We start from the raw sequence: 11,339 nt of genomic DNA, 5'->3' as shown, positions 1-11,339 counted from the left end.
TCAAGTCCTGAAAAGATACGCAGAAACCTTAAATGCATATTGCTAAGTGAAAGAAGCCGCTCTGAAGAGACTACACACCATGTGATTCCAACCACATTACATTTTGGAAAAGGCAGAACTATGGGGAGCAGTAAAAAGATCAGTGGTCTCAAGGAGGTGGGGGTGGGATGACTAGGCAGAGCACAGAAGGGTTTTAGGGCAGTGAAACTATGTGTGGCACTAATGATGGATACATGTCATCACACATTTGTCCAAACCCACAGAATGTACAACACCAAGAGAGAACCCTAACATGGACTACCAACCTTAGTTAATAATGTATCAATTTTGGTTCATCAGTTTTAAAAAATGTACCTTACTCAAGCAAAATGTTAATAATAGACAGAACTGGGTTGGAGGGGTGCGGAGAGTGTAAAGGAACATATGGGAACTTCCTGTATTATCTGCTCAATTTTCTATGAACTGAAACTTTTCATCATTAAAAAAAAGAGAGAAGAGGGAAGAAAAGTGTCTCTCTTGCCCTTTACCACCAGCCTCACCATCTTCTTGAACTTCTTTGAAGAAGATACCTAGAAAATCAAGTAAATACGGGTATATACATATTTCCCTAATATTTCACACAAAAAGTGGCTTTCTATACACCCTGTTTTGCACCTTGTTTTTCTCATTCCAATCCATTCCATGCACTGCAGACATAGATGTCGTTCTCACTGTTTCTTTTATTGAAATACAATTCTCTTCTTTTCCACAGCTGCATAGTATTCCACTGTGCAGAGAGAGAAGCCAGCCCCATGTAGATAGTCATTACCAATCTTAGCTGTGTGGTCAGCACTGCCACAAATGTCCTCATCATTTGCTATATAAAGACTAGATTTCTAGAAGTGAACTTTCTGAGTCCAAGGGTTTATCGGTTTGTAATCTTGAAACATCCAGCCAATTTGTTCTCCATTTGAATTTAGTTAAGAACACCTCTGGATGTGAGAATTGGATCTTCCTGAAACAAACCAAAAGGCACCCTTACCAACCACTGCTTCCCCACTACTCAGAGGACTATGCCCAGGCCCCAGTGGGAGGTCTTGCAGGACCTGGGCCTCAAAACCCACCACTCTCAAGTCTCACCTTCTCCTCCTTGCCCCCACATGGGTGACTTCACCTCTCAATCTTTGTGTTGCTGGTCCCTCTGCCTGGAACTCCTTCCTTTCTGATTCTGCCTGGCTGACGCCCACTTGAATTTTAGCTCTCATTTCCTTCCAGAAGCCCCCTTCCCTGGCATACAGCAGGTGCTCAATAAATGCTTGTAGGATGAATTTATGAATGAATTAATGAATAAAATAAGCGAGGGGGTAAAGGGAAAGGGACAGGCTTATGGGGCAGATGAAGGGGCCTGTAGACACAGAAAAGGGCATGTCTCCCTGCTGGTGCAATGTGGAACCACAGCAGGCTTTAAGCAGAGTAGGGGCATGTTGGAAAAATTCCACTTATTTACAGGGAGACCTTTTGTGTGATGGGCCCTTAACAGTGCAAGTTTGCAAGTGCATAAAATAAAACACCTTGATGGTAAAGGAAACCCATTACAAACTCATTATATTGGGATAGAGTTATCGAAACATTTAAAAAAAAAGATTTTACTTATTTATTTATTTTTAGAGAGAGGGGAAGGGAGGGAGAAAGAGAGGGAGAGAAACATCGATGTGCGAGAGGTACATTGATCGGTTGCCTCTCACATGCCCCCAACTGGGGACCTGCCCTGCAACCCAGACATGTGCCCTGAATGGGAATCAAACCGGCAACCTTTTGGTTCACAGGCCGGCACTCAATTCACTGAGCCACACCAGCCAGGGCTAAATATGTTGTAATTGTCATGAGATTTGTGCATCTTTCTAAACATACTAAAAAGTAAGGGAGAGTGGCAGGTGTAATGACTGGTGTCATTAGAAGTACGGTGAACATGAGCAATGCAAGTTTTTCTCCTCCAAGATCATGGATCCCCCTGAATTCTATCTGCAGACCTCTTGGGCATCTGGGGACCTTGACGAAAACTCCCTAGATGCTGGGATGTGTTGAGAACACCCAGAAAATGAGCAACCTAGACAGAGATGTAAATAAGAGGGATAAGGAGTGATTTCCAGGGACAATGGACAAGCATTCAGACAGACAAGTGACAGGGCACAGGCAGCTGCGCCATCTGTCCAAAGACAAACAGGAAGCCTGGGGCCTGTCCCTCCGCCTCTCTGGCCTTTGTGATTTAAACTCCCCAAAGCAGAACCCCCCTCAGCTGGTTTCTAGCTTCCTTCCCTGGCTCTGGCTCCGGAAGCAGCAGAAAAAATAATCTGACAAGTTCAGTGCTCAGTGTCTCCTGGATTCTGTGCTCTTCTGACAATACCTCTTGAGTCCCCCGCACAGTCCCATAGGGCAAGCTTAGAGAGTACTGTCCAAATTTCACAGATGAGGAAACCCAGGCCCAGCACAGCCCCAGGTCACTCAGTCTGGCAATGGCTAAGCCAGGACTGGAGTCCAGGTCTCTCTGGACTCTAAGTCCTGCTTGTGATCGTGCTTACTCTGAGTTCACCACTGACTGCAAGACACCCATACATTCTTTCACTCACTCATTCATTCATTCATTCATCAAGTGATTCACCAAGCTGCCAAAATGCATCTGAAGAACGAGGGGAGAGGTTTCACTGAACACAGCAGACCCAGTTCAAGTCCTATGACTCAAATATTGTGTGATTTTAGGCCAGTGGCTGCTCCTCTCTTAGCCACAGTTCCCTGCACCTGTAAGGTGATGACCTGGGGTGATGACACCCTCTCCGGGGTTAGTTAGAGCCTGCAGGTACTCAGAGATGCTTGTTGAATGTGTGTCCTTGCACCCTTTGACCCCCACTCCACCTTATCTGCTTACTCCACCCCCCCTCCCTCTGCTTTGTGGTGAGAGGATTCCCTGCTGTTGGGTGGGAGAGCTCCAGGGGACAATGGGCACTCCATACCACCCCCCCCCCCATCCTCATGGCTGCCTGTTGCCCATGCCCCTCAGTTTGGGAAGCTGAGGAATTGATTCCCCTGCCACCAGGCTGGCTTCTTCCACTACACTGATGGTAGAAATGAGAGACATCAGGGGAGAGGAAGGCATCAGGGTCCTCTGGCCACTGGGCCCCTGTCCCACTCTGCCTCATTTATTCTCTTACTGAGCACCTACTGTATGCATAGAGCTTTTCTGCCAGGCGCTGGGGACAGAGCAGCTAATAAGACAGAAAAATCCTTGCCCTGTTGGAGCTGACATTCCAGTGGAACCAGGAGGTTACAACTGAGGGTGGTCAGGGCTGTGATGGGGAAACCCAGGGGCTTGAGGGAGTGGGACCAGGAGAGTCCCTGATTCAGCTTGGGCAGGAGAGAGAGTTGGTCAAGGAAGGCTTAAGAGGTGTGAAACCTGAAAAATGAATAGAAGTTCATTCAGGTAAGGAGTATGGGAAACTGCTCCAGGTAGAGGGTATGGCTTGTGCAAAGGTCTGGAAGCAGATGCACCCCCTCCCACCCACACAGAAAGATTAAAAAGCACATTATAATGCTTCACTGATTCAAGTTGTGAGGTTTTGGAACAAGCACTGAACAGCAGATTAGGAAAACAGAAGAGAGAGGCCAGGAATAGGTATTTATGAAGCACCAACTATGTGCAAGTTGCTGGGGACCTCCTGAGGACAGACAACCTAGCCACCTCACACTGTATGATCAGGGCTGTAATGGGGGATGCGCAGGCAGCTGTTGGGGGACAGGGATGTCCAAGATGAGATTTAAGGGACAGAGAAGGAGTCAGATGAGGAGTGGATGGAAAAAGTTTTCTAGGTGGAGGGAGCTGCATTGGACTTTGGTGTGAAGAGAGATGGTCTTCAACTCCACTCCACTGATCACACAGATGTTCAACTTGCCAGCAAGTTGATCTTCAAGAACCCACCCACTTCTGGCTATCTCCTCTGCCCCACTCCCACACAGCCCAGTCGTTCCCCACCTGGACCAGTGCAGTTCTTCCTCCCAGGTCTGCAGGCTTTTGCTCTCACACAGTCTGTTCTCCCACAACAGCCAAAGAAGGCCAAAGTCCCCACCAACCTTGGCTCTGTTTGAGCAGCTGTCAAGGTTACCCCAGCCCCGCCCAGCTGAGTCAGATCTGTATGTATCCTAAAGAGGAACTGCCTCACCAATCAGGTCTGGCAGGCACTAGGGCAGGTACTGGGCTCCAGGCAGCTGCATAGGGCCTTTCCTTGGAGGGATCATCAAAGTCCTGTTCCCAAGATAGGACTTGGGGTTGCTGGGCTTATAGCTCCACTGGCTCCAGTGCAGAATCAGCCCCCACAAGGCCTGGAGCGTGGTGTTCGCAATGTCCGCCTCATGCTCTGTCTGACTGTGAGCACCCATGAAGCAGACAAGGAGTCTCAGAGAGTTTGAGAGATTTACCCTGGATCACGCAGCCTGGCCTAGATGGGGACCCGGCTGGTATTTAGAGACACCATTTTGGGGTCAGGCTCCTTGGGTCACAGATCTGTGAATCAGTGTTAGATCTGGAATCACAGATCTAACACTGATTCACTGGGTGAAATACGATGCGACAAGTCACTCTGCATCTCTGGGCCTCATTTTCATCTGTAAAAGGAAGATGATGGCGGCACCCACATGGGAAGGAGAACCGCACGTGCGAAGGCCCTGAGATAGAGCTGTGTCTCAGTGTTGAGAGGAACATTGAGGAAGCGAGCAGCTGGAGTGAAGTGATTGAGGGAGAGAGTGGGAGGAGGGGAGGACAGGAGGGTGACAAGGGCAGATCACACAGGGCCTTGTGGGTCATGATGAGGACTTTGGCTTTTATCCTGAATGAGATGGGAACCAGGGAGGATTCTAAGCAGAGGGGGAGCATTACTTGACTTGGGTGTTCCCAGGCTACTCTGGCCACTGAGGGGGTAACAAACTGTGGGGGGTGAGGGCAGGAACCAGGAGATAAGGTGTGGTGAGGCTAGACTGGAATGAGGCAGGGGGGAGGGGAGAAATTTGCCAACCTTTACTCATCTCCACATTTCCTGCCCACACTGGCTCCCAGCAGCCCGAGAGGTGAGGCAGGGACTTTAGCTCAGGAGGCTGAACATTGGGGTGAGGGTGACTTGGGGTGGGACACAGCAGGGAGTGATGGGTGGGGTCACACTTGGTGTCTCCCACGCCAGAGTGGCTGGACCACTTGGGCAGGTGTGTGGGCTGCTGACACACATGTGTACATGTCACATGCCAAGCTGGGAGCAACTCTGCTGTGCCCTCATTGGGCTGGGCAAAGTGGCCAGGTAGGAGGGTTCCCTGTCAACCTAGGCCTCCCTCCTGTGGGCTCAGGATCTGACACTCACCCACTGGGCAGCTGGGGCAAGTCCCTCTGCTTCTCTGAGCCTCATTTTCCTCATCTGTAAAAGGGGGGGTAATGACACTGGAAAGAGAAAAACACATGCAAAGGCCCAAGGTACAGCTTTGCCCTGGTATTTTTCGGCCTCCAGTTGTCCCTCGGACTGGGGCCGGAAGGGCCATCAAGAGGAAGAATCTGCCTGTGCAAAGGCTTGGAGCTGAGCAAGGGGATGAGTGAGGGTTGGAGGATTCTCGGAGACGGTTGAAGTAGGGCTGGGAAAAGGGCCTCTGGGGGAGAGTTGAGATCACAACTTAACTGAGACATCCCCACATCCTCGCCACAGTGGAGGCTGCTGGGTCAGTCCAGCCTCCCCGAGAAATTCATTCAGGTTCCACCATCAGTTCCAGATTCACATCTGGCGCAGCTGCACGGCCGCGCCACCCGGCCTGTTTACCCTAGACTGGGGCACATCCCGTGGATTCCTCAGAGACCCTTGTGATCACTCAGGCCTGGGCAAGTGCCCGAACACCGCTGTGCCTCAGTTTATTCACCTGTAAAATGGGAGAAATGAGAGTTCCCGTCACGGGTGAATGCAGGGCTATGCTAAATAAGCGCTCGAGATGATGCTTATTATGGTGATTATCAAGTCCGATGGCAGAAAGAGCCTTTCCCGGAGTCTGAGGAGTCCCCACCCCCGGCCTCAGTCCTGGAGTCTCTCCTCCCCTCCCCCCTTGGAGCCTCAGTTTCTCACTCCAGTCCCGAGGGGCCAAGGGCGGCAGTGGGACCCGCGCCTCTCTGGCCGGTAGGGGAAGCACAGAGTCGCCCGGGACATCCGGAAGGGCCCCGCCCCCGGCCCCGGCCCCGGCCCCGCCCCGCCCAGACCGGCTGCCCAGAACCAGGAGGAGGCGGCGGCGGCGGCGGCGGCGGCGGTGCCCTAGACCCGGACCGTGCGCGTGGCGGTGGCGGTGCTGGGACGCCGGGCGCCATGGCGGCCGCCGAGCGCCGCGCCTTCGCGCACAAGATCAACAGGTAGCGTGGCCGCTGGTTCCCTTCCAGGCGGCCCCACGCCCCCGAGCCCCGCCCCAGGGTGGTCCGGCCCAACCCCTCCTGGGCGACCCCCATTCAAGCCCATTCCGCCTCCGCGAAGTCGGCCAGAGCCGGGAGAGGCGGGAGGGTGGCGTGGTCCGAGTTGGGGGTCGCGTCCGGACAGCGAGTACGATGGCGGCTGAGGTCCACCCTAGGAGCCGTGGGACCGTGGGGGCGTGGCCCGGGGACCTTCCTGGAGGCGGTGGTGCAGGGAAAGCTGGAGTCGGACGTCATCTACGCCCCCTCCCAATCTCCTGGCCCTTCTTAGTCCCCAAGTCCGTGCCTGGTCCCATCCTCTGTGCCTCATTTGGGGCACCGGGATTTGGGGACAGGGATAGTGCTCTTGGCAGCTTTTGAACCCCATGGATAAGTTTCCCGTGGTCTCCCCCACCGCGCGGCACCAGAGTCTCGTGTCCAGCTGTCTGGGGGACAGGGGACAGCTGTGGATGTCCCCCCGCCCTGCTTCAGGCTCTCCTAGCACCGGCTGGACGGGCTGGAGATGGATGGATGATTGAATGAAGAGAGTGGGGGCTGGGGACAGAACCAGCTGGTGGGTAGATGGGGGAGGGGACAGGCACCAGGCGCTGGGGGATCTATTTCCATGGTCTGGGAGAAGGATGGCAGGCTCTCTGGAAATGAAGAGTCTCTTCACCATTGGGACTTTTGCCTCTACAGAGGGGCCAGAATTTGCTTATTGTCTTTTCCACAGGGGACCTCACCTGGCCACTCCCAGGTGGAAAAGCCACCCTGTGGATCCAGCACGGTTCTGATGGAAACACAAGAAAAGATCCTACCCTTGGGGGGCAGATACAGTAGGGGAGATGAATGAGAAGCACAATAAAGTAGGTTATTTGTTAGTGGCCAGTTCTGTGGGGATACACAGGCAGAAAAGGGATAGAAAGAACATGGAGCTATCTTAGGAGGTGGGTCAGGAATGCCTTGATGAGAAAGTGAAGTTTGAGCAAATATCTGAAGGAGATGAGGAAGGGGTCCATGCCCATATATGGGAGACAGAAAGGGCCAGTGCAAAGGTCCTGTGTGTCCACAGAGGCATAATGTGCTCACAGATCATCCAAGACCAGCCAGGCTGGTGAGAGTGAGGAAGGGGACAGTGGGAACAGGGTGGTGCAGGGCCTTGTGGGTTGTGGGGAGGACTTTAACTTTTATCCCCATTCAAGGTGGGAGCCATGAAAGGTTCTAAACAGAGAGATGTGACCTGGTGGCTGAGGCACTTTTTATGTTTGTCATCTCCCTGTCTCTGAACCATCTCTGTCTTGGATCTTTGGTGTCTCTGGGCCTGTTTCTTTGCCTCTCAGTCCCTGTGCCCTTTGGTTGTGGCTTCTACTCTGAGTAAGAGGTGTCCTGGGTTCTACCTTGGAGAACAGATGCTACAGAGCCTAGGGGTAAGAAGAGCAGAGAAAGATCCTGGGACCCCAGTGAACCACAAGCAAATGACTCAAGTCTTCCAGCCACTCTCTGATGAGGTCTCCAGAGCTGTCTGGTGGACACCCAGGTGTCTACATGCTCAGATCTGGGCCTTCTTTTATTCATTCATTCCACAAATATCATAGTAACCTGAACATAAGAGGATCCAGCAGTTTCCTAATGAACAGACTCTAGAAAAAACAAGATTTTGGAAGACAATTTAAAAGTACAAACTCTTATGAATATACAAATGTTATTGTTAACATGGACAAATGTTATTGGATGCAGAATAATTTGTTCATTTTTTTTCACTTGTACTATTTAAAATACAATATAGAATGGTGATAATGACCAGCACTTATAATATGCTTATCACATGCTGGTCTCTATTTGGGATGTCAATTGTTTAATTGTCACCAGAGTCCTTTGACACAGGTATAACTATTGAAACTGGTTACGTCATTGTTGAAGGTCTCTTATGGGGAAGTGAGCCCAGAAGTGTGTGGCCCCAAGTCCAGAACAATCTTGGAAATGGTGCCTCTTCCTGCCACTTCATATCTGTAAGCGTGTCTATTTATTCTTCTAACAGCAGCATCTTCATCCTTCCCCCTCAGTGGTCTGATAAGGGGCAGCTTTCATTCCTTATTTAAAGACTGATGTGTTGGACTGGTGGAGGTCCGCAAAACTGACATTGACAAAATGCCAAAGGTACCTCTAGGGTTTCAAGGAAATGGCTCCTTCCTGCCCGTCCCAAAATACATCTGCGAGCATGAGCAGATGTGTATATCATTATCTTCTTAAAAATTGTTAATGCAAGACATGCATGCAGGGAAGTGCAAAGTTTAAAGAGTAATTATAAAACAAATACCAAGGAAAAAACCACTTGGGTCAAGACAGGGGCTAGCTCCTTCCCGGGCCTCCCCACTCCAACAGCCCCTCCTGAGCTGCACCTATTTCTGCCACTCGGAACTGCCATGCAGATGGTGACTGCTATTCTTTCCTCAAGTGAATTATGGTTTCTTCATCCAAGATGGCTCCTCGTCTACTGTGGGTTAGTTTTGCCTGTTTAGAGCATCCTATAAAAGGAGTCATGTGAACTCAGCTTTCACCCAGCATAATGTCAGGAGGTGGGCCTATCCTGTGCGTTGCTGCATGGTGTTCCCCTGCCTGTGCATTCTCTGTCTTTGATCGAGGAACATGAGCGTCGTCTTGCAAACCAAAGGTCGCTGGTTTGATTCCCAGTCAGGGCATGTGCCTGGGTTGCAGGTTCAGTCCCTGGTTGGGCATGTGCAAGAGGCAACTGATCAATGTTTCTCTCTTGCATTGATGTTTCTCTCCTCTTTCTTCCTTCCTTTCCCTCTCTCTAGAATCAATAAAAGAAAAAAAAAAAAAGAACAGGGCCAAAATTCCAAGTTTCCCAAGGTCCTCTTTGAGGCAACATGGTGACAGTGAGCCTTAACTGAGCGCTTATCATGTGCCAGGCCTTACAATCAAAACAGCTCAGTGAGGAGTGGGTACTGTCTCCAGAGCCCAGAGGTCCACAGAGGAGCGGTCACTTACCCATGCTCACCCAGCTACAAGTACAGAGCCCCGTGGCTCAGTACCTGGCTCCCATGGCCTTGGCATTGTGGACCCATCCTTTCCCCACTCCTGGGGCCTCTCTCTAAGCTTAATGACAAAATGAAGCTGGAGCTCCAACCCTCCCTCCTCCTCCTCCCTGCTCTGAGGCAGCAGCTGCAGAACAGCTGGGATGAGGACACAGACAGGTCCCCTGTCCCAGCATCTTTCGTAAGTTATCCTCAAGGCCCTTGTGTGCCCAGGCTTCCAGAGGAGGCGGCCCCAATTTTGGGAATTTCAAGACAAATCCTTAATTTTGAACACCCTTTGAATTTCCTGGAATCTGCCCCCAACAAGCCAATAGAAGCAAGACTCAGGGACAGTTGACAGAAAAAATAGAATACAGGGACAGAAAAAGAGTGAGGCTAGGGCCTCAAACTGGAAGCCCCCACGTTGGATCAGGGTCATGGTCAAATTTTGTTTGACCCACACGGATTTGAATTCAGAGGCTTCTGGTTGGGGCTGAGATTCTCAGTCGGCCTCAGTCTCCCCCACCCCCACCCTGTCTAACCTGGGCCCACTGCACACATCCATCTCATTGGTGGCCTGTGGGCCATCAAGTTTGCAATCCTCAGTATAGTGCTTTTTGGGAGCACAACTTTTTATTACGAAAATTTCCAAGCACACAGAAAAGTGGGGAGCAAAAGGGAGGCCCGATCACTCAGGCAATTAAACTTTTCGACTTTAAGAGGGACTGAGGCCCAGAAAGGGTGTCCCAACTGTCCAAAGCCACACAGCTAAAGGGTCAGGGGCTTATTCCCCCCGACTTACAGTGAATTTAAGAAAGTTGGACCAAGTGGAAGTTGGGGGGTTTGTGCCATCGGGAAAAAAACCACATTTATTGAGCACTTATTATATGCAGGGTCCAATGCTCGGGCCTCCATGGGGACCATACAGTCCTGCCTCCTGCTTCACAGAGATCTCAGGGAGCAGGGGCCCCAGGGCCTCTGCCTGGCAGAGTTTCCCCAGACAACTGCATGGCTCTCTCCTTCCCCTCCTTCCAAGCTCTGCTGAAGGAACTGAGGGCCTGGGGGATCGCTGCCCCCACTGGGTTTGTCCCAAATTCTCCTGCTGGGCCTCTCCCCTGTGGGTCTTGTCCCTCCCTGACTTTGAAGGGCAGTGCAGACGTAGGGACTCAGGAAGGTCACAGCCCTAAAACCTTGGTTGCGGAGCGTGCTCTGAGTTATGCTGGCCCCTTGTCCACCCTCAGCCTCATCTCAAATGCCCTGAGAACATGCATGTGTGGAGTGCCCTCTGATTGCCAGGCCCCTGCTCAGCTCCCCACAGCAGCCCTGTGAGGTCAGGGCAGCTACAAATGGGTAAACTGAGGCTCAGAAGCAGGAGTGACCTATTTAAGGGCCCCAAGCAAGCATGGGATGGGGCACACATACTGGATGGGCGACAGAGGTCCCCCAGATGAGGAAGCAGAGACCAGACTGGTGTGGGGGTGGGGGGTTGGACAAAGAGGGATCTGTGACCCCTCAGGCCCTCCCACTGGCAGTTGCCTGATCTGTGCCTGGAGGGGAAGGTTGGAAGGGCCTGCAGTGTGAGATCTGTGGATCTGGAAGCCTAAATTCTCTTGGCCACGCGGCCTATTTTTTTCTTGCCACAGCCTGGATTTTCCACTCATCGAATGAGTTTGTGGGCCCCGAAGCCCCGGTTCTCAGGGCCCTGCTACCCAAGTTTTTCTACCTACAATGGCCCCCTTCCTGTCCCCACAGGACAGTGGCAGCCGAGGTGCGGAAGCAAGTGTCCCGGGAACGCAGTGGCTCTCCCCATTCCAGCAGGCGCTGCAGCAGCTCCCTGGGGGTAAGTATTTAGGGGGTACCTCCCACCCAGACCT

At 51.8% G+C, this 11,339-nt stretch overlaps 1 protein-coding gene across 9 annotated transcripts in view; it reads left to right on the top strand.

Moving 5' to 3' along the window:
* The first annotated feature begins 6,288 nt into the window (after positions 1-6,288).
* The window catches only part of DOCK6 (dedicator of cytokinesis 6), a 39,771-nt gene continuing 34,720 nt past the window's right edge, over positions 6,289-11,339 (top strand). For all 9 annotated transcript variants that reach the window (XM_090289618.1, XM_090289617.1, XM_090289615.1 and 6 more), the window contains exons 1-2: positions 6,289-6,397; positions 11,218-11,305. In XM_090289618.1, the coding sequence (XP_090145744.1) occupies positions 6,354-6,397; positions 11,218-11,305 (132 nt within the window). In that variant the 5' untranslated portion in view covers positions 6,289-6,353. The remainder of the gene's footprint in view (positions 6,398-11,217; positions 11,306-11,339) is intronic.

The sequence above is a fragment of the Furipterus horrens genome, unplaced genomic scaffold (genome assembly GCF_987537825.1).
Source record: "Furipterus horrens unplaced genomic scaffold, mFurHor1.1.pri manual_scaffold_10, whole genome shotgun sequence".
Taxonomy (NCBI): domain Eukaryota; kingdom Metazoa; phylum Chordata; class Mammalia; order Chiroptera; family Furipteridae; genus Furipterus; species Furipterus horrens.
This window is presented reverse-complemented; position numbering and strand designations above follow the sequence as displayed.